The following is a 23616-nucleotide window of genomic DNA, read 5'->3' as shown; positions in this document are numbered from 1 at the left end:
CCTTTTTCTTTCTAACCTCATCCTGTGTGTTACATTGTGAAACACTCCTTCTCGTACAAGAAAATAAATTATGTTAAATTTTGATACTTCGGCTCCGGTCTCTATTGTTTAATGGTCATTAAAAAGAAATTTTTTTAACAAATGTTTTCTTACATACTAAGAAATAGGGCTGTTGCTTTGTTTTTTACTTTTGTATTAATTTGCATTTCTTTTCTTTTACAAATGGCATATAAAAAGCAAAAAAAAAAAAAAAGTATCACAAAAAGAAGAAACGTTTTATGACTCAGTCCTGTACATCCCCTCTATCAACAGCCTCAGGAATGACCACAGAGTTGAATTATCTCTTCTCAGTGTCAAACTTTTGAACTTTGGAAGCTTTACAGCGATGAAGCTATTACATTAGATTACATGAGTCTGTTACTAATAAACTGGTATTCAGTGTCCTTGTCAAACTGTTTAGATAATCTACATGCTGACACTTTCTCTTGGCCTGGAAAACACATTACATGCTGAAGCAAAATATAACACATACAACAATGCACTCACAGTGAAAGAAACGATTTTATTAGCAATTCCTACAAAGGACAGATGTCTCTTTGCAGAATAAAAACTTGAAACGTTTTTAGTGAAAGTATTGACATAACTGAAAATGTAGAAACAACTCAACTCAAAAACAGAAGGGACGAATGAGTGAAATGTAATTAAAAACCTACAGTATGTGAGAAATGCAACAGGATTATTTCCAGTGTTACATCATACTGGTATCTTGAATCTATCTCCATTTCCTCTAATCATGACAATAAATAACAATCATGACCTTCATAATTTAATAGATGCTACATCTGCATCTAATAGCAGTGTTATCTGAAAGGTGGTGCAGCTAATGTTCATGTGTTCAGTGGAAGGTGGAACAAAACTGCGTCACAGGACAGTTCAGTGTTAATGAAGAAATGAAGTGTATTCTATATTTGGTGAACACACATTCCATCACCTCCTTCTTCATCAGTTAGTGCCAGAAACTGTTGCATCCAACTGTGTGTACACAGAGAGAGTGGTGATAATAGTGACATTTGGTGATAACAGTGACATTTTTTTCCAGTCAAGTTAAAGTGAGTCACATGCTTTGCAGCTGCAATGCATCCTGGTCTTTTGGGGATACTGTCAATGGAAAAATGAATATTTCTATGATGCATTTCTATGCTAAATGGCACATTGAGAGTTAAGGCCTTGCTCTTCGACTAACTTTACAGTTGTGATCATTTCTATTTCATATCTTATTATTAAGTGTTTTAGTGTTTACAGGAATAGCATAGGATATGCTTCCTTTCTTGTCAAAAGTTAGATGATACCTCTCTCCTATCTATTGCTGGTTGGAAAGAATAAAAGTGTTAGATTGGCTTTGTCCAAAGGTAACAAAATCTGCCTATCAGCACCTCTAAAGCTAATTAATTAACATATATCTTGTTTCTGTACAAAAGCTGAAGTGTAAAAACGTCAAGTTGTGGTTTAACCAAGGTCCTGTGCAGGACTATTTCTTTGCTGGGCGCTGTGGTTTCCTGGAGCTATGTCTTTATCATGACGCTGCCAGGCAACCAACAGGAAGTTACTGCTCTCAGCTGCAAACTTTTTAAACTTCAGTTTTTGCATGGAACAAACAAACAATATAAAATGTGTTAGTTAGTGAGCTTTAAAGATGCTGGTACCTTTGGACAGAGCCAGGTTAGCGGTTTCCCCGTTTCCAGTCTTTATGCTAAACTAAGCTAAGCTAAGTAGCTTATCACCATCATATTTAACAGACATACATGAGAGTGGTATCAATCTTCTTATCCTAATTTCTGCAGGAAAGCAAATGAGTGTATTATTTAAAAAGTTTCAGGGTAGATTTTCTTTCCTTGATCTTTGCCTTCCATTGTCCAATATAACTGACATTTCTGTTTTCATGTCATGACAGTGTGTGTGTGTGTGTGTGTGTGTGTGTGTGTGTGTGTGTGTGTGTGTGTGTGTGTGTGTGTGTGTGCGTTGATGGGGGATTCGTCAGAGGGTCTGGTTTTGGCCTCGTTGGTGGTGGGATTGGTGCTGTGGGTTGTGAAAGTGGTAGGGCTCATGGCGATGATGGCTGTGGCAGATGATCGGATGTTCGATGCCTTCGCTCTGCAGCTCGTCCTGCTTGTGAACTCCCTCCAGCTTTCCCACTAGCTCTCTGATGAAGGTCTGAGGATGAGTATGTGTCACATGAAATGGAGATATACAGAATACAAGGTACGTGTTCAAATAAGCCTTTGTCAGAGCAACCATACAATGTTGAAGACTTAATTGGTGAGCTTTAAAGATGCTGGTACCTTTGGACAGAGCCAGGTTAGCGTCAAATACCTTAAACTTGTAATTTTTCAGACATGTAGACATTAAAAAATAAAACTGGTAGTATTCTATAGTTCTTATTATCAACAAATCCCATCAAAAGCAACAATAAATTGAGTATTGTCTGTGTATCAAAAGCCTGACATATCTCATTCTTTTGTGCCATACAGCTCCAATGTTGTCCAAAAATGATTAAAAACACATCAATGAGCCACAACGTTGCACTGAGTGACATGTTCATTCATTACAGTGAACATGAGCACTATTGTTTATTATCAGTCGTTTCCACATGCACCAGCCTGCAGCTATAGATATTCACTGGTGCTAAGTCCGCGGCTAAAAATAGTCCCCAACAAATGTACTATTTCCATCTGTTTGAATAACATTTGTTAAAAACTACTCTAACCAGTTGTTTTTGGAAATTATAAACACATGTATTTGTGACTCGCTGTGATGCGACAATGGAAGTACTGAGTTGGACTAAAACATTGTTGCTTTTGGTCCTGAGATTTGTTGGTAATAACCAAAAAATATAATTTGTATCCTTATTCTTTATCTCAGTCGTTTAACACACCTGGCATACATTCATCAAACTACAGGAATTAAATACTGGAATGATAAAAATTTAGCATATAGAAAGGGTAAGATAAGATGCATGTAAGATGGAGGCTTATTATAATACAATATATGCACCTATACTATATATAGCACATTATCTTCCACAGACCTTATGCCATTAAGCACAAACATTTGGTAAAAAGCCTGCTGTCGTTACAGAGGAGGTAAAGGCGCAGCTATATGTGGATCCTTTTAAGGGAAGGATCTAAGTTGTGTTGTAACAGAAAAATACTTAATATGGAGGAATCTGGGTCACTGACAGCAAACCTCTTGTTTATTTGCATAGTTAGTAAAAACCACTATGTCAGTTAAAATATATTAGCTAGATAAGCTTTCTACCATTTTTGTTCTCAGACCACGCATTAAATGCCTAATACTATACTTATCAGAGCATCAAACAACAAATAGCAATCAGGAGTTAAGCAGGAAAAAAAACTGCCAGTTAAATTGTATTCAGTCAGTCACTACATATTTTTGTTGAGTGTTTCATATCTTTCTCCATAGATGGAAGAAGACCTTGGAGAGCTGTGGGAGGATAAGGCCACAGAGGAGGAAGTTCCCCCTCTGTGGACTGTCTTGTGTTGCTAATGTGACTTACTGTTGTACACCAAGTTTAAATGCTGGACCTGAGTCACTAGGTTGTGATATGAATGCGCATGCAAGACTAAAGCACATCACTGCCACAGCTGACTTTGTGTAAATTCAGAGCTTTTATGGCCTGATGAAGACACAGCACCCAGATGTGGTGTGTTATGGCAACAGTGCCAGTAGAGATGGTCAACACATCCAGTCTCATTCTCGAATAAATACCAACTGTAAATATTTGTTCGACTCCGGGTTCACGTGTTTTTGTTTTCCATTTGAAGCCATTAATCAGCGGTGTAATCTGAATTCTGATCTTGACCATGGCTATTTTACAATGAGTCATGACCGCTGGCTTTTTATGTAATATGAAACAAATGTACAGGGAAGTAGGTGGAGAGCTGCTATCTCATATCACATATTTCTTAAAAATGCAGGAAACTCTTAATGACACTCCATGTCAAGCTCAATTAAACCATGTAGGTCTGAGTAAGAAAAGCAGCAGCTACACTGACCCACACTGCTCTTTTGCCTGTGTTTGCATTTCTGAACAGGCCACAGCCAGGCAGACGTTTGAGTCCAGAAAGACTCATTGTTTCAGGGGTAAAATGGAAAGAAAGAGAAGAGAGCACACAAAGCCATTGTTGAGGCTTGTGGAGTGACTGTCGGATGATGGAGGTATCAGATGCTACAGCTTCAGTTAAACTGTGTGTGACCTGTGTGTGTGTCTGTGTGTGTGTAGACAGGTATACTGTACATTTGCATGTGTAATGTGTGCATCAAGGACTAATCTTGAGTTGGAAATATAATTTCAAAGTTAAAACCTACCTCTGTGTTGTTACGGCACTTTCGAAGCAGTTCCTGTTTAAAAAAGCGGGGTGATGTAAGATTACCAGTCACATGATCATGTATTTATCTTCAAAATTCTAACGTAAGCACTGAAAATCTGTTCCTGTCCCTATGATTCACTAATTAATACTGTATAATGATATTAACTTAACGTAAAAACATGTCTGTTTCTAAGTGACTCCCTGAACAAAATCTGTGCATCTTGGGCAGAAACTCACTGATCACAACTTCAACAATTCTGTATAATTTAGAAAATCCACTGCATTGCAATCCCTCTTCCTATATCATAACCAACCCACTCTTATTCACTATGGATAAAGTGATTGCGCTCCATAATGGGTCATGTTACCTTTAACTGTTTGACTCGCTCCTCGTCATTAGGCTGGTCAATCAAGTCATCAATGTTCACCTCCTCTGGTATATCACGCTCCTGAATTTAACACACATGATGAAAACACACACACACACACACACGCAACTGAAATGAGTCCTCATGCAAGGCCACACACTTATGACACACATTTATTATTTATCTTGAACCATGCTCTCGCCCTCAAGTCAAGGAATTCCCACACAGTTTTCCCATATAGTCCACTCACTGAGTATATCATACAGATGGATGACAAATTAAAAGGAAAAACAGGTACAGGTCTGAATACTTGACCCCTACAGTGAGGGGATCTGGTGGCTCTGTTATGCTGTGAGGGGCATTTTGCTGGCATGGTTTGGGTCTATTTAAAGGGAAGGGTCACTGTAAATCAATACAAAGTTGTTCTAAGTGTTAATCTTTATCCTATGATGAAACATTTCTATCCTGATGGGAGTGGTCTCTTCCAGGATGACAATGCCCCAATTCACAGGGCATGAGGGGTCACTGAATGGTTTGATGAGTATGAAAATGATGTGAATCAGATCTCAACCCAATTAAACCACTATGGGAGATTTTGGACTGACGTGTTAGATGGCACTCTCCACTATCATCATCAAAACACCAAATGAGGGAATATCTTTTGGAATAATAGTGCTCATCAGCCTTGGCATTGATTCTACAAGTCTCTAAACTCTACCGGAGGGATGAACACCATCTCTCAAAAAGATATTCCCTAATTTGGTGTTTTGTTGATGGCGGTGGAGAGCTCTGTCTAACACGTCTTCCCAAAATCTCTCATAGTGGTTTAATTGGGTTAAGATCTGATTCACATCATTTTCATACTCATCAATCCATTCAGTGACCCCCTCATTCCCAGAGGAATTGGAGCATTGTCATCCTGGAAGAGACCACTCCCATCAGGATAGAAATGTTTCATCATAGGATAAAGCTGATCACTCACAACAACTTTGTATTGATTTGCAGTGACTCTTCCCTCTAAGGGGACAAGTGGACCCAAACCAGGCCAGCAAAATGCCTCCCAAAGCATTACAGAGCCACCAGATCCCCTCACTGTAGGGGTCAAGCATTCAGACCTGGACCAGTTTTTCCTTTAATTTGTCACCCTTCTGACATATTTAAAGCCCAGCATTACTTCTTTAGTTGCATCATTACTTAAAATAGAAAATTCAAGATGATTTGTGCGTCATACATGTTTCTCTGTAATCATATAATAGTTGGTATCATCTGAAACCTTTGGATCTCCAGCTAGAATTTAAAACAAAATTCTGCATACTTAAAGGAATAGTTTGAACTGTATTAATTGATCCACATCACACATAATCATCTGATCCATTGTTAATATAAAATATCGATAGTGTAGCTTTAAAGGACAAGTTCACGTTTTTTAAAGTCTGTCTTAAAACAACAGTCATGTGCCCAAATGAACACTGGAATAGGTTTATTTTGCCATGTTGTCCAGCACTCAGTCAATTACACATACAGATGCTTGTGAATATGAGGGAAGACATTCTTCAAGTACTTTTATGCAGCACAGAGAGAAGTTCTGCATGTGTGAACCATATGTAACATGCATCTCAGTTATTAATTCCACACACATTTACACAACTAACTCCAAAATAAAGCATTTTCAGTTTTAAGAGCAATTGAAGACTTTGGATTCAGTCTGTACATGATGCATGCCCATCATCTGTATGTTCAGGCTGTGGAGGCTGAATAGTAACAATGCTCACGTAATACTGTAACAGTGGCCTGCTCTGTTTGAACAAACAGCCATTGTACCAACTGAGTGAAAGGACAATCCCACCCGCCTGTCCACACCACTGCACTGCACTGTCTCTGTAATTAGTTTGGGCCCTTGGCACATACAGGACTGCAACTCTACATCCCACCAGCTTCATTTCTATACACTAAAAACTCATACAGGCATGTGCCTCTTACCTGAAACAGTAATAAAATAATAAGGGTTTGTCTGGTTTTGTGAGCGACATGACTTGGTGCAACAAAATGACACTTGTTATCATCACTGACCTTTTGTTATCATCAGAAAACTGATTCTAAGTATTTAAATCATATTCAAATCAATTTCCAAAATTTGTTTCTTTATTTGCCTGTAAAATTAATCTTTTATTTTCATAAGGTTATTCTAAATATGCCACTGGCTGGAGGCAAAAGCTCTCTGTGAAATCCAGGCTGTTTGGTCCTTTCGCTTCCCAGAGCTGCTTTATCATTGTGATAATCTGAATTTCATATTCTTATCATCAACATCCTCCGCCTCTAACAACACAATCACACAACACAATGTCCAAAATACACTCTCCTCCTGAGAGCCTAACCTCCTGTCAGCTGCCCCAGCAGCCAGATGCGCAGTGTTTACCTCCTCCTGGGACATACAAATGAGCGCTCCCTCCTCTGCAACCTTCCCCTCCTCCTTTTCTTCTCATCATTAATCCCCCTCTCAGTGCCCATGTAAGGCAGAAAGCCACAAGACAGATACAGATCTCTGAGAAGTGGACAGCGATGGACCTCACATCCACAGGATGCTTGGCCTTGTAAGGAGAAGCAGGCTGCCCCACCTCTCCTCTCTCCTAAACACCTCATAGATCATAGTAGGCTTGTCGCTGAGTCTCAGGACTATGATGTCATGATGTCTCAATCCGCCTCAATATCACATAGTCATATTGAACAACTTTCACTTCATATTTAAAGTTCTCTGGCTCATTTTCTACTTTCAGGGAAGGTAGGGGAGAACGAGGCAACATGAGCCACTTTTTACATATGATGATTTTACTGCAAAATGAAAATGTATTTGTTTCAAATAATAGTTACTATATATACACTTCAGGTTGTTGTGTACCCACGGAAATTAAAACAAGTTATCTAGTTATTATGGTTTAAGAACAATGAGCCATCAAAAAGTTAGTCCAATGGCACAACTTACCCCAAGGTAGGGGTAACATGAGCATAGTGCTACCATTATATACTGATATAAAAATTACACAAAATCAAACAAATTAATTATAAAATTAAAAATAAATTTGAACTTTATTAATGTCATCAATTTAACAAAAGGCAAAAACTTGTACTTTTAAGTAAAATCATATGTTTGTGTCTTGTTGTTCAACATGTTACCTCAACATTTTCAGTAGAGATTAAACTGTGATCTTTGTGCGTTACTTAAAGAAAGAATGTGTGTGTAAATGTGCTTTTGTGTATACAGACAGGTGACAAATTACAGGAAAAACCAGTACAGGTCTGACCAGGTCTGAAAGCTTGACCCCTACAGTGAGGGGGTCTGAGGCCTCTGTTATGCTTTGGGGGGCATTTTGCTGGCCTGGTTTGGGTCCACTTGTCCCCTAAGAGGGAAGAGTCACTGCAAATCAATACAAAGTTGTTGTGAGTGATCAGCTTTATCCTATGATGAAACATTTCTATCCTGATGGGAGTGGTCTCTTCCAGGATGACAATGCTCCAATTCGTAGGGTAGGAGGGGTCACTGAATGGTTTGATGAGTATGAAAATGATGTGAATCATATGCTATGACCTTCACAGACAGCAGATCTCAACCCAGTTGAACATCTATGGCAGATTTTGGACTGATGTGTTAGACAGCGCTCTCCACCACCATCATCAAAACACCAGATGAGGGAATATCTTTTGGAAGAATGATGTTAATCCCTCTATAAGAGTTCAGAGACTGTAGAATCAATGCGTATTGAAGCATGTGGTGGCCCAACACCTTACTAAGACACTTAATGTCGGCTTTTCCTTAAATTTGTCACCTGTCTGTATGTACAGCATGTTTGTTTGTGACTTAAATATAACATTAGTCAACAATTAGGTATTCATTCATCAACAATGTAGCACTTGTAACATGGATCAAACATGAACAGTGTCTCTAGCCTCTAGAATATCAGAAAATAATTTTGGGGGTAAATTGAGTCATTGACTCAACTTGCCCCAACATCACTGGCACGTTTTACCCCACAACCTCCATTTTGACAAAACTGTTTCACACAGTGGCTCAGATCCACAATTATGCTAAGTTTATGACAAGTTTATTTTGTAGCTTACACTGACTTAAATCAACGTGTGATAATGTCCAAAACTTCTCTTTTTTAATTAAGATACAAGACTGATAACTTTACATGACATGATGAATTCACTTGGCATGACAAAAATGCTCTGTTTTGCTGACTACTCTCTCCATGTGCTTGAGTCCAAGATGAATCGAGTAATGTGAAGTATTCTTTCTTAATTTGTGGTCACATGATTACTTTTGCTTATGGTTACCTAGATAAAGGGGGTGGCTCATTTTGGCCACTGACTCTATTTACCCCGTTCTCCCCTACTTCCTAAAAAATTATAAACGATATAATTATTTGAAACTCTTGATAGACTATTGTCTTATTATAACATACATTACACTATACACTACACATATTAAAAACAGACCAGCCAAGGCAGTTTTATTCTAGTTTCTTGCTCTCAGGCACATCTACCCACCTGACCCGCGTACAGCCGGTCCAAGTTCTCGTCGATCCACTTCTCCACGTCGAGCCGCCGCTGTAGCTCCTTCCTGTTGTACTTCACGGTGACTCGGGCATGCCTCTTTGGGATATTGCCCGCCTGATCCAAATCCAAGGAAGGAACTTCGTCATTTACCTTAAGCGTCGTCGCGGTCCGGCCGGCTGCCATCTCTGGTCTGAACTAGTCTGACTTGTTTCTCGTCTTCTTCAAACACGAGTAGAGAGCAGCGCTGGGAGGCGACGACGGCAAAGACAGCTGAGCATAAGCAGAGGATGGAGTCAGTTTTTTTTTTTCTCTCTCTCTCTCTCTCCTGGGATGTTTATTTACAGAGTATCCATCCAAAAAGCGCACAACTATTTCCATGTCATTATCTTTTAAATAGACCTAAGTCCATTGCCCCCAAAAAGTCAGGAGAAACATTGTTTAACAGTATAACTTATTGAGGAGAGTTACTGCAGAGTCATATTTGCAGTTTCTAAAATGTCAGGAAGCAACAACAAGTGTGGCATCTAATTGCTCGAATTGCATCAATTAGGCTGATGACGTCACAAGCCTAAACAAAAACACAAACCGCCCAATGAGCCCGACACCACGTAAACAACTACATAGCCTTTAAACCACTGTTCAAGAAAGGTTTATATTGGACAGTATTTGATAAATGATCTGTGTGACATACATATACACACACAGTGTCGGTTAAATTATACAAACAATATTAAAAGGCCAATACAAACTCACGTGTTGTGATGGAACATTGAGGAGGCTGTTCAGAGAAGAGATAGCCTGCATACTTGGGGGAAAAAACCCTGTGCTTACAGCCAGCAGAAAAACAAGAAAATGATGTTGATCGTCCATGATAAGAGAAATGCTTTGAGATTGTTCTGGACATGTATTTAATGGAAACATTAACCTACCTGCTGAGAGGTAAATGAAATGTTTTTTTCACAAGAATAGGGCACACATTCTGACTTGTCAAGCAGGAAAGGCACAGATGGAATTAATAATGTCCTCATTCCATTTCAGTGAGCTGATATTGTGCATGCTCGCTTACTGACATGGTTTACTGGGACAATTGGAATGAATGGAATGAAGCCATGTTTAATGTCATTATTTACAACTGTGTTTCTCCTGCTTTGCTATGTCAAAATGGCTGCTGTGAAAAGGGAAAAGTTGATCCTTTCCATGAAATATGATGCAAAACAAGTAACTTACCTGTTTGAATATGGAATAACTGGAAAAGCTGTTGGGTCCAGACCTGAAAAAACAATTAAAAAAAATGTTATTTTTATGGCTGCATATTGTTATCCCTCTTAATATATTAAGATCTATTAAGCATAAACTGATGGTCACCCTAAGAAATGAATAAATAATAAATGTTATTCTGACCAACTGCTGATATGGTTCTTTAACTAATTAAGTGACTTTATTTAATATTTTATTTTACTCTTTTATTGTTGAGTAGTCACATGTTTGTGTTTATGTCTTATGTTTTACATATTGCATGGACTGTATTTCAGCCAATCAGAACAGAAGCCATAAGTGTGACAATGCAAGAGGTCGACATGCTTAACTGCATGCTTAGATATTACAGAACCAACACATCATAACATCTTACATAATATCTCATTTAAATGGTGTTTCATACAGTTGGTGTGAACTCTGCCAGAGCTAAGATAATTAATTGGTTACTCAATTAGTCAATTAACAGAAAATTAATCAGTTACTATTTTGATTATATATTGATTTATGTTTAAAGCCAAGATTTTCTAGTTCCAGCTTTTCCAGTGTGCTGCTTTTCTCTGTTTTATGTCATTATACATTAAATATCTTTGAGTTTGGACTCTTGGTCGGACAAAACAAGCAATTTGCAACTATTTTCTGGGACTCAACAATAAATCAGTGAACTGAGAAAACACTCAGCAAATTAATTGATAATATGAAATGAAAATAATCACCATAACATGACAAACTAAAGTACCAAGGCTATTAACCACCTATACAATGCAAAATGTGACACTTCTCTGATATGATCTTAATTTCCTCTAACTACAAGAAGTGACTTCAGTCCAGAATCGTATCAAAACAGATCTTTTATTCCATATCACAACCACAACATGATGAAATTAAATATGAATGAAAATATGTAACATAACACAAACTTTGGCATGAACACAAAATGGCACATGAAAGAGCAATGTGATCAGTAGTATATACTGTATACATATATGTATTTATATAAATTACAGTAGTGGCTGACTGTGTGATAAAGCACATTTTCCTTATATCCCTGCACTGAATATCTTTGGGATATTTCACACATCCTTTGCAGCCAATATAACATCCAGATACAACATCAAGCGTCGGTCTTCATTCAGCATCATATAAATATATTTCTACATCTGTAACAATCAAAGTGAAGCCATGAACATAAGTTATCAAATAAATAAATAATATAAAGAATAAAAATGATGGTACTCACAATAAGGAAATAATGGCCAAAGGAAGATTGAAAAGCAAAACAAAAATGCTGTGTAAAAAAAAATAAAAAGAAGCAATTAAACAAAGTAATGATATTAAAGACAATAAAGCAATCAAACTTATTTCTTGGGCGGGTTTTCCAAAGGTGTTCAAAGTATTGTGACTTCCTGTATTTGGTTTGTGTTATAGGTCCAATGAAAAGTCGATCGTGTTATTTGTCTCTTTGGGTCTTAAACATGGAAGAGCTTTGCCCCACATACTTTGTCAATAATCTTTGTAAATCATCTTCATCAGAATAGTTCATTTGTCAATATTTTGTTGAAGTCATCTTCAACATGAGCAGAGCGGCTTTCAGCTCATGAATTTGCTCCTGTCTTCACTTTACATGAAGAGAGAGGAGCAGCAAGTGCTAATATCCTTCTTCTCCTGTGTGAATGTCTGTGTTCTCTCTCTGAATTCTGTGCTGCTTCATCTCAGCCCTGCCCCAGAGCCCAGGCCGGCCTCGTCCCTCCACATAAAGTCCTGACGCTCGCCTCTGACCCGGCCGCTCTCCACAGGATTCTGCCTGTACCCGGATCTTCCGTCCGGGCAGAGGGAAAGGCTGAGGCGGGCCGTGCTGTTGCTGATCTTGAACAGGCCGTTCGGACCGAGGAAGGCCTCTCTCTCGCTTCCTCCCAGGTTGTTCACCGTCTCCAAGTCATTGTAAACTGCAATGTCGCTCAGCTGCTTCCTTCCCTGCAGTCTCCTTCTCCTCCTCAGGAAGATAATGCCGGCCACCAGAACCAGCACTAGGACAGCCAGAACGCAGGAGACGGTGAGGGTGGCTGAGGAGGGCTGGGAGGTTTGGCGCAAAGCAGGCTTGAAACTGGGCTGAAGTGTGAACTCACAACTTGGACCCATAAAGCCTTTAGGGCACTGGCAAACTGGCCCAGTGAAGTGAGTGAAGCAGGTGCCACCATTCTGGCAAGGACGGGCGCCGCAGGCATCTGAGCGCACGCTGCAGTTCTTGCCAGTGTACCCCAGGGTGCAGGAGCAGGTGTAGTCATTCACACCGTCTTGGCAGGTCCCGGCGTTCTGGCAGGGGCTCGTAGCACAGTCGTCGATGTTGACCTGGCAGTTGGCACCAGTGAAGCCTGCCTGACAGCGGCACAGGACACTTTGGCCGAGGTCCAGACAGTCGCCACCTGCAGAGGGGAGAATTATTCTGTTCAGCATCCAGCAGATCAAGGATGACATGCAGTGTTTTTAAAGATGAGTGTTAATTGGATTACATTTAACGCTGTCTCTGTAGTAAGCTGCTGCAAGCGCATTCATGCAGGAGTGTTGACATTAACACCTATTCACTAAAAAGGCTCGTATTCAGCTAAGAAACTGCAGATTTGCACTTCATCCACAAGATGTCGCCAGAGCTGTGGACTCTCTTGCCTGCTTACCGTTCAGACAGGGCCTGTTGCTGCAGCGGTCCAGCTTCTTCTCACAGTTGGAGCCGGTGTAGCTAGGAGGGCAGCGGCAGGTGTAGCCTCCGGTCATTGTCTCCACACAGGTGCCGCCGTTGAAGCAGGGACCATCGGCACACGTCATGGCAATGATCTCGCAGTTCTTACCGTAGAATCCTTGTGGACAGGTGCATGAGTAGTCGTTCTCCAGGTCCTGTGCACAGAGAAAGAAAAAACTTAATGTTAAGGAGGAAATATCTAGAAATGGTCTCAGCCTGGCAGGGATTGTGTGAGTTAGTAAATAAGACTTCTATTCCTGGGATTGCTCCATTTGTTTTGAAGGTTGGAACAAAGGATGAGCATAAAGACTGGAAACAGGAGGAAACAGCTAGCGTCTGTCCACAGGTAAAAAGAATCAATCTATCAGTGCCTCAAAAGCTCACTAATTAACATGTTATATCTCGTTTGTTTACAAAATCCCAAGTGTAAAAATGTAAAAATGACCAACCAATGGTTAACCAACGGAGACGCCAGGATGTTAAGAAATAAGAGTTTTGTCAATCTTCTCATCTAACTCTAACACTCTAAGGTGAAAAAGTGTATTTCCCAAAACGTTGAATTATCCTTTTAAATAGTAGAACTAGGATAAACCCAATCCAGCAGTTTTTTTGCAAAATCAAGTGCAACATTTGTTGTAGACCAGCAGAGGTTGACAATCTTCTCTGTGATGGTTTTGTTTCTTTAAAAGTACTTTAATATTAGTGCCAATTTAAACTAAACAGAGTTGTGTACTCACATTGCAGCTGCCTCCGTTCTTGCAGGGGTTGCTGTCACACTCGTTGGTTTCCAGCTCACAGTTGGTGCCTCCGAAGCCGGGCCGGCAGGTACAGGTGTAGCTGCCCTGACCTGTGTTGGTGCAGGTTGCTCCGTTGGCACAGGGCTTGTGGTTGGTGCAGTAGTTGAGGTCCTGGTCGCAGAAGAGGCCCCCCCAGCCCTCCTGGCAGTTACACTGCCATGGCTGGCTGCACGTCCCGTGGAGGCAGCCTGGGTAGCGGACGCATTCATTGCAGGAGGGGCCCTGCCAGCCCATGCGACACGTACAGCCCCCTGGGGCCTCGCAGTAGCCGTGCCTCTCACTGCAGTCCGCCGAGCAGATGGCTGGGGAGGAGAGGGAGGGGAGGGTGTGTGATTACAATGGGTACGCCTTCTCATACATCTCACACACACACACATGTACAGGGCCCCCTGTCTGACCCCAGCCCTGTTCCAGACTTCACTGTTGGTTAAGTATTAAGCCAAGCAGCTGGTAGGCACACTGCCGGAGAGAAATGCTTTCTTTTTATCTCCTCCTCATTACACACACACACACACACACAAACACACACACACACACACACAGATCACCTTGAAAAATGTGTGTGTCTAATGGGGGCCACAGCTCTTTCTCTCATTGTAACAGAGAACAAAAGGCAGATGGAACACCACAGACTGTCTTACAGAAGAGTAAAACACAACGCTACAGGACATCACTCAGATAAAGGAAAGACTACTCTCTGAATAGATTCTTGCCTGAAGTGTCTGTTCAGGAGATCAAAACATCAACCATGAGCTGAGTTGTAAGATAAAAAAAAACACTTTTTATCCATGCCTTCAAGAAACTTGAGACTAGTATTTTATTGTTGGGTATTCTTATCTTACAAATGTTGTGTTGTGTTCCTGTTTTATGATTTCACTTCAAGTACACATGTCTTTAGTTGTCTCCACTCTCTACATTTTCTAAGAATTTTTACCCACTCGGGTGTATGTTCATATGGTGATTTGTAAAATGCTGTTTTACACTGTTTTGTATATTAAAAGAAGAATATCATGATGATGCAGTTTGAAGCCATCCTTCTTTTAAAGGTTTTTTTTTTTACAAATTGACCATTTTTGTGATATAGAAGATGGAAAAATCGAATGAAGTCGGGTTAAATTTTTACTCTAGATTCATCTTTAGTACCATCAATCTACAGAAAAAGATACATGTGATAAGAAGATTTTCAGTTACTTTTCTAGTATCCATAAAATAAATTTCTTTTTTTCCTGCTCCCTCCACAAGCCAGTCACTGAACTAGACGCAGGGAGCTAGTGTAGGGTTTGAGTGCCTTGCTCAGTGGCACATCAGTAATTACTCAGGCACACTTACGTTCAGAGCAGTAGTTTCCCTTCCAGCCCTCCAGGCAGATGCGGTTGCCCTCCTCGTCGCAGGTGTAGTGGCCCAGCGTGTCGTCTCTCGGCCTGCAGTAGTCAGCGCAGCCGTCTCCAAAGTAGTACTCGTCGCAGAAGACGTGGTAGGAATAGCGCAGCTCGCTCTGCTCGCCAAAGTGCACATCCTGGGACCAGTCCTCGCCGATGGCAAGTCTCCTCCTGGTCGCCAGACGGCTTACAAGGTTGTTCTGGTTGTCTGCAGAAGAAATACGTATTTTTAAACAATTAGCATCTTGCACAGAAGCTGCGTGCGTGGAAAATGTATTTAATCCATTGTATGGACCGGAAGATATAACCTACCTGTGTATTCAGTCGGGGATTCAGCGTTCCAGGCTTCAATGATCAATGAAAATGTTCCCTGAAACAGAAAGAAGTGAGTTCAGTTATGCATATAGTTCATATGAGTATTTTACGCACTCATTTGACCGTGATAGATCAACTATGGCTTTTGGTAACAGTCATTAAAATTGGAAAGGGAAGATTTATGCAGTTTTCAAAACTTTTTATGATGGTAACTCGGAATTTTTCGCAAGCAATTATTTCAGATTAAAACTCAAACGTAGAACTGAGTCTTTCCTATACTGGATTTACTTGTGTAATTATTTTTTCCATTTACCGGCCACTTGAAGTGGAATGGCACCCTGATGGGAGCGCTGCTAGAAATCGAGGTGTGATCGGCCCTGATGACGTTAGTGTGTCCGGTCCCGAAGGTGCAAGGCGGCTCTGCTGAGATCACATCCTCTGGATGTTTTAGGCAAATCCTGAAAAATATATGACAGTCCCTGTGTCTTCTGCAGATGCGTTGCGCCGTGTGGAATGAATGAATTTTCAGCTCAAACACACCGGAGGAAAAGACCTGTAATGATAGAAAAATGACATCAGACGCGCGCCGTTCGTAAAGGCATTTTGAGATTGTTACTTAAGCACAAACATAAAACAACTTACCACGTGCACTAAGGCCAAAGCCAAGAGGTATCTCAGGTGCAGATGTGCCATTTCTTCTCAGAATTTGCTTTCCAGTTTTAAGTGAATGTCCGCATTCGTTGTGTGCAATAATATTCCCAGAAGATGCTGAAGAAAACTGAAAATCTTTCAAAAAAGTTTCATCACTTTGAACTCTGTGGTCCTTTTGGTGTCTCTTAAATACGCGTCTTCTTCTTATCCGCTGTCCTATGGTCGGCACTACACTTGTTTTGGTTCTGGTGCGTAAAGGCGCAGAGTGGTTTTATACCCTCTAATGCTGCGCGTCACAGGCAAAGAGGTGGAGCCGGAGCAGACCTCAGGGGAGCAGCCTGACACAAGGGGCCTGTCAGGGGATTTAGACAACCCACATTACATCTGGCCAAACTTCTTGATAGGAATATGTATAAGAAGCTGGCGCAAGGCAGATATGTTTAGTATTACTGGATGAATCTTAATCACCCAGAAAAATGTAAACTGATCTGAGTGATGGGACGGAATCATTACAAAAGCACGAAGTAGACCAACATTCAACAACAGGCCAATTTGATAGAAGTTTAATAACAAACTATTCAAGTTTTAGAGGAGTCAAATTGAACAATTCTTTTTTTATGAACAGCAGTGTGGTAGGAATGAGCTTCCCTCCAAAACTGACTATAAAATGAAAAATGAAAGTACGTGAAAGTACAATTATTTAGACTTTCAGAGTTTTTTTTCAAACAATGAGCGTGCCAAGACATCAACTAACTAATGCCTCCTGCATTTCATCAAACATCACCTCAGCAATTAACTTTAACATCGTTTTCGGGCCTGTAGATCATTGTTTAGAAAGGTTTTATTCTTTCTGGAGCTTTCCTAAACAAAGATCAGAAGGAAGCGGGGAAGAATAGCACGTAGCCTTTCTTTCTTTACATCCAACATTATAATTACTCTGACGCGTGTGAGGTGACAAAGAGTGGGCAGGTCCCGGATAAGACCGCATTGTGCGTCTAGCGGCTATTCAGACCTCTTCTGCTGTGCTCTGAAGGCTGAAGAAGGGTGCGGGGGGTGGGGGGTAAGAAGAGTGTGTGCCCGTGTGGGTAGGGGGGTCCTGCAGAGTTTGGACTATCATGTTGCCTTTGTCTAGACCTCATGCGAACAGCTGTATGGTAATCAACGGCACGGTCGACCGTGTGGCTCCAAACCCGGCTATTGTCTCCCCAAAGCGTCCCTCTCAGCACACACACACACTTACACACTTACACACACACTTCCACACTTCCACACACACACACACACACACACACACACACACACACACACACACACACACACACACACACACACACACACACACCGCTAACCCCTTATTGATTAGAAGGAACTCTGGTCGCCTGTCGGTTCCAGCACCTGTCGCTGGCAGAGATGTGGTTTACAACATGGGGGTTTTTAAGGGCCCTAAAAATAATAAATCATTTACTGACTCCGTTGATTTGTATTTGGTTATTTTCCTTATGCTGACCGCTTCGGAGGTAAGTTTAACCACTTTGTATCCCAACACATTGCTGGTTATTGATTTTGTCACATGGGTATGACACTGTACATTAATACAAATAATCATTGCGATGGAAGTTAGATGTATCTGAATGTAGATGAAAACATTCATTAGGACAAACATTTGAACAAACTGACATGAAGCTAAAGATTTCAAGATGACAACCGGATGAAATTTCTAAGCTAAGCCATTCATCCTAAAAGTAAAACCAGAGTTGTTTATTAATCTCACACTGCACAAGCATGTGCTTTGGGTTGTGTGTGTGTGTGTGTGTGTGTGTGTGATGGTGATAGAGGGAGGGTGGGGGTGGGGGACCTATTGATATTATAATGAAAAAAAAGGACGCGTGCCTGAAGTGGCCCCTGTATATCCTGGCACGCTTCCCTGCAACATAAACAATAAAGCAAAGTATAAAGATGCCCGAAGTGTCTGTCAGCAGTATGAGCAGCCTGTAGTTGAAGTTCTGGTGGTCTTTCACACACACTTATGTCAAATCCTGTCTAGAACAGTCGCCTTAAAAATGGGGCCAAGGACTTCCATGGAATGCCATAGGGGGAGGGGGTCCTGATAAAATTAGGACAATTTCAAATTCCCTACATTTACTGCAGAATGTAGAATAATATTACAGTTTTGTAATCCACTGTTTTAGTCAATCATTTTCTTATAGACAGTACAACTTGCAGTAAACACATGTCCCCTTAACATTTGAAAAATCTTTTCAGTACACATGTATGAGGAGGTGTTTTTCATTTTATCATATTTTAATTATTTTATTTTATTTAAGGTCAACTTTTCTCATGTGCTCTATAAAACTGTCTCAGTCATGAGTTTGGTTTAGTATCAGTAAGCTATATCTACTTTCTCATACAGTCAAAGTTGGAATTTCTTCAACAAATCACTCTGTTTTGACTTATTTCAGTGATTAAGTAACTAATCCAAACAATATTAACAAAAGCAGTGGAAAAAAAATTGTGATAAGGAGGGGGTCAAATCTTACATTTAACTTGATGTTTTTTTAAAGCAAGCCCTCCATCTTGCTATTAATATTTTCTTTTGACCCTCCCTTGACTTAAAAAGAAAAAATATATATATATATATATATATATATATATATATAAACACCCTCCCCCAATATCTCAAAATAAAATTTATGAAACATATAAAAAAATGGTCAAAAAGTAATCCTCTAATGTGAGTAAAGAGCTGCCAAATAAATGGATATTATAGTCACTGAATGAGTGAGCCAGGTATAGGCTCAGTGTCTGCTCTTCGTCTTGAGTATCGTGATATTTTAGCCCCCTTCCTGGATTTGAAATAATAAGAAATATATATATATATACACATATATATATATTTTAAACAATCATCTCACAAGGGAAGAATTGTAATGATATATATCTGGGTTGATAAAAAGACTAAAGACACCTTCCTGCTACTCTTCAGCAAACAGAAAAGACACAGTGACTCTCTCCTCCAGTCAATGTTTGCCTGTGTTTGCATATGAAAGTATGTGTACAGTATTATGTTTGACAATTTGACACTTGTAACTATGAAGTGTGTGAGTGTGTGTCTAGCATATGTTCCTGTACATTTTTTCATATCTCTTACATTACAACACCCTCGTGTCACACACACATGGCCATACATCATCTTGTCCTTTGGGAGAGACAGAAACACTCATTCTAAATGTATGCACTGTGTCTATCCAGCAGTACCTGCTGCACCTCTCTGCGGAGGAGGCTGTGTGTGTCTTTGTGTCCGCAGAGCAGATGGACAGTGCACCCTGTCATCTGTATTATTTGCAAGAGTGTGACATGAGCGTGCCACGGGGCATGGGAACCAAAGAGGAGTCATGTCATCCCCCCGCAGACCTCCCATTAGTCAGAGTGGCCAGCATCTGCCTCATCTACAGCTCACTAACAGCAGCTTGGAGATCCTTCTCCCAAAGGACACATGGAGAAAGAGAGGGGGAGCTGCTGCAAATCTGACCCATGCAGGCCCTCAGGGGGGAAGTCAGCCTGTTTGGCCACTTCTGCAGCCCCAGCCTGCTGTCTGACTGGGGGACAATAGGAGGTGTGGAATGGGTGTCTGGTGGGTGTGATGTTGTGTGTGCATGTGTGTGTACATACAGCCTCATATTTATGCATGTCATTTGGTTGATTAGTTGATCTCATTAAGATGCTGGATGCTGGAGCACTGTGGGTACCAAAAAATGCACACAGCTCTGCCGCCTCCCCATTGAGCAAATTTATGGGTTGAGTCAAAGGGAGCATGAAGTGTCTGGAGGTGCATTGTTAGGCAAATTGCTGACTAACAATAATATAGACAGAAGTACTGTATCTTATTTCCTTACTGTCCTGCATCACAGGTTGTGAAATTAGTGTTTTTAACCGTTTTAGGTAATTTACTTCTTGTTTCGTCGGGCCATCTGTGCCTACTTTAGGAAATCTACTTTTCCTTCAGCTCTCCTCCAGACTACTGCAGGAGAGCTGACTAACAGTAATACAGACAGAAATACTGTACTTTTCTTTGCTGCCCCTTGTCTCAGGTGGTGAAACTTTTTTAGGACAATTACTTCTCGTTTTTTCAGGTATCTGTTCCTATGACAAACTCTACTTTTACTTCAACTTTCCTCCAGACTCTGAAGTTTCCCATTTCCCTTACTTTCACAATACATAAACATTTACTGTACTCTACAAAAAATAAAACTTACATTTTGATAATTAAAATGGCAATAAATAGCTAAATAACTGACAGAAGAAATAAAAGCATTCATGCAGTTATGCAAAAAAATATGGGATTAAGATGGGATTTCAAAATGGCAACATTAAACATTACATTAGTTTAATATGAACACATTTCCTTCATAATCATTCATTTTGTCTACATATTTCATCATTATTTATAATCATTATGTCCATAACAATCAGCCAGCATGTACCATTCATCAACTCCTATTCAACTCCTATTCCACTATTCCACAGAACAACACAATCAAAACCAGTTGATTAATATGTTTTACACAGATGTATTCTATGTATTCCAGTATTTTACATCAAATTAATGTCTATCACTCCAGAACCAACAAGTCCTACAAATTAAAAGGCTGTCCATGCCCTCCCAAACAACACAAATAACTGTTTTCTGATCTGACGCCTCCATCGACAGGAACATATCATATCATTTGTCAGTGCCTTCCAAAACCATCACAAATCACTATTGGTTACGGTTTGGCTAGCCACAAAAATAACTTGTTTATGTTTAGTGAAATATCATGGTTTGGGTTTAAATGAGCACTCGGTTAAGGTTAGTGGACTTTATCAAGGCTACAATAACAACCATTTGGTTATGGTTAGGAAATGACAGCGGTTGCTGTTCAAAGAAACCCACATTGATTGTTGTAGGAAACAGGAAAGTAGTAGAGGTCACCAGTGTTCAGGTCCAGTGTTTTCTTGACCCATCCATCCATCCCTGCCTCCTCCCTCTGTAGACTCTTTGACTCTATAACAACGTCACTCCACTTCCTTCTTTACTTTTGATGGACAAGAGTCATAATTCCTGACGGGTTGCTCAGTGTCTGAACGACACAACCTGGTAACAGGAGTTCCACAAGGCTCAGTCCAGGGCTCCCTCTTCTTCTCCCTCTACACAGTTCTGTCATACACTCAGGTGGCTTCTACTACCACTGCAATGCTGATGACACCCAACTGTTCTTCCATTTCCCTCCTTCTAACACTCAGGTGGAGACACGCATCACAGCTTGTGTGACAGACATCTTGGAATGGATGCCACCTTGAGCTCAACCTGTGTGAGACTGAGTTTGTGTCCCTTCAGGGAAAAAGATGGCTGTGCTGAGACCTGTCCATCACCACTGACAGTGCTGTGGTGGTGTCAATTCGGACAGCAAGAAACTTGGATGTAACCCACCAAACATCATAGCAGTAAGCCATGTTCAGACTCACTGAGCCTTGTGTGAAAATCGCAGCCCTCTAATTCATTTGAATGGGGGCAGTGGGTTGACACAGCAAAACAACACAGAGTCATCCAGCAAAAAAATAGAACCTGGTTCAATTTTTGCTGCAACGCAACACCATCCGGCAAGGCACTGCGTTTGCCAGAGTGGTTGCTCGTCTCAGTCAAGGCCCCCTGATTAATTTAGGAAAGCAGAGTACTGCACTGCTCATCTTTCACCACAGACTAAAACTCATCTTTTCAGATTGTCACATCTCACTTCTTTAAAAAAAAAAGCCCTTGCGATGTAGTTCTTTAACACAAGTTGTTGCGCTTCCAATTCTTGGTGACATCTGGCTCTACTTCCTCTTGAGTTTGAACCCACTTACTGTAAGTTGCTTTGGACCAAAGCGTCTGCCAAATTAAAGTAATGTAATAGAAAAAAAAAAACAACATTGTCCATAACAACATCTATAATTTGATAACATAGGGTGTTGCATAGTTGATAATGTGGCTTGGTTCAGGTGTTTCTCGATCCTCTGTTGCTGTCAAGTGTTCTCTCTTCTGTTGAAACCATGATCATCCCCTGTGTTAAACCTGTCCTGTGCTTGGCTTAATTATCCTGTTTCTAGTATTGTAGGATTTCCTTATCATATAAAAGAACCTGATTTTTTTTTTCTTGTTGCACAGAGCTTGAGTACAGGCAGCAACAAAATACAGTATGTATGTTACATACTGTATTTTGATGTGTCATCTGGAATTTCTTTATGCATCTTCAAAGATTGAGTAAAAATTGTACTATAGTTGTCCTAGGATCACACAAACTTTTGAGTCAATAGACGGTTTCTCTGCTGTGGCTGTGTGTTGTTGTTTTTGTAAGACACATTCTGAATGTTGCCTTAACATATGGAATGAACAAATCAGTCTCTATGAGTCACTGACCACATCACACAAATCCTTTCCAAAACAACAGATATGATGAGGCAGATAAAACTGTTTGGCTTCGCAGCAGATGTATAATTACTCTTTTGTTGGGGCACAAAAGGAGGCATGATCATTATTTAATCCAAGCTGAGAGACAGATCTGCCTTCCTTCAGTCCCACCTTTCCTCCCCGGCCCAGACTGTCCAGCAGCAGCTTCAGTGGCAGATGGGAGATGAAAGAGGGAGTTGGGAGGAACGAGGGAATGAGAACAGGTGGGGGTGAAAACTGAAGAAAAGGAAAGGCCACAGGGGTCAACCGGGGCTATAGAAAGGGGGAGGAAACTTACATATAGACTTGCAGAGGGACAGATCGATGGATAGATTTTTTTCCCCTTTACATTGTGCCCTTCTAAATCCATGAGTCTTTCTGCCAGATGTCGACCAACTCTCTTCTAATGTGAGAAATGTCTCTGGGTTTAGAGAAAGATATGTTGGCTTAGTGGCCTTTTTGGTCATTATTATCACTATTTGTAGCATTAGACTCAACCACATAATGCAACAAATAGTACAGAGAAATGCAGCCTACAAAGGCATTTAACAGTTGAATTTATTCATGTGCAAGTTTAGTGTAAATACTCCATTTTTAAGTAAAATAGACAAAGTCATATTTCATCCTAAAGAGAGGAGAGGAGAGTTAGAATCGAGTGGAATACAGTTAAAAAGCACTCAAAGTGAATAATGCCCTTTCAGAAAGGATTAAGT

The 23616-nt window shown here is 40.4% G+C and overlaps 2 protein-coding genes across 2 annotated transcripts; both read right to left on the bottom strand.

Annotated features, from left to right (window-relative positions):
• Window positions 1–542: 542 nt before the first annotated feature.
• ppp1r14aa (protein phosphatase 1, regulatory (inhibitor) subunit 14Aa) lies at window positions 543–9820 on the bottom strand. The gene is made up of 4 exons (XM_044371494.1): window positions 9302–9820; window positions 4757–4837; window positions 4387–4419; window positions 543–2211 (listed from the first exon to the last, which is right to left on the bottom strand). Exons 1-4 carry the CDS (start codon window positions 9491–9493, stop codon window positions 2035–2037), a joined length of 483 nt encoding a protein of 160 aa, XP_044227429.1. The 5' UTR covers window positions 9494–9820; the 3' UTR covers window positions 543–2034.
• A 1577-nt stretch (window positions 9821–11397) lies between these two features.
• Window positions 11398–16668, bottom strand: dlb (deltaB). Its single transcript, XM_044369575.1, has 7 exons — window positions 16432–16668; window positions 16103–16342; window positions 15787–15844; window positions 15425–15682; window positions 14036–14397; window positions 13237–13453; window positions 11398–12987 (listed from the first exon to the last, which is right to left on the bottom strand). Exons 1-7 carry the CDS (start codon window positions 16480–16482, stop codon window positions 12272–12274), a joined length of 1902 nt encoding a protein of 633 aa, XP_044225510.1. The 5' UTR covers window positions 16483–16668; the 3' UTR covers window positions 11398–12271.
• Between the last annotated feature and the right edge of the window lie 6948 nt (window positions 16669–23616).

The sequence above is a fragment of the Thunnus albacares genome, chromosome 13 (assembly GCF_914725855.1).
Source record: "Thunnus albacares chromosome 13, fThuAlb1.1, whole genome shotgun sequence".
NCBI lineage: Eukaryota > Metazoa > Chordata > Actinopteri > Scombriformes > Scombridae > Thunnus > Thunnus albacares.
Note: the sequence above shows the minus strand (reverse complement) of the source record. Positions and strands in the feature narration are given on the sequence as shown.

What these genes read in the sequence shown, in the direction of transcription:
- ppp1r14aa (XM_044371494.1), bottom strand. Translation starts at nt 9,493, where the DNA reads ATGGCAGCCGGCCGGACCGCGACGACGCTTAAGGTAAATGACGAAGTT. An exon ending in ACCGGCTGTACGCGGGTCAG is followed by an intron (nt 4,838 to 9,301) that starts GTGGGTAGATGT and finishes TGTTAAATTCAG; the next exon opens with GAGCGTGATATACCAGAGGA. An exon ending in AGCGAGTCAAACAGTTAAAG is followed by an intron (nt 4,420 to 4,756) that starts GTAACATGACCC and finishes TTTTTTAAACAG; the next exon opens with GAACTGCTTCGAAAGTGCCG.
- dlb (XM_044369575.1), bottom strand. Translation starts at nt 16,482, where the DNA reads ATGGCACATCTGCACCTGAGATACCTCTTGGCTTTGGCCTTAGTGCAC. An exon ending in CTTTGGCCTTAGTGCACGTG is followed by an intron (nt 16,343 to 16,431) that starts GTAAGTTGTTTT and finishes CTATCATTACAG; the next exon opens with GTCTTTTCCTCCGGTGTGTT. An exon ending in ATCCCCGACTGAATACACAG is followed by an intron (nt 15,683 to 15,786) that starts GTAGGTTATATC and finishes TTTCTTCTGCAG; the next exon opens with ACAACCAGAACAACCTTGTA.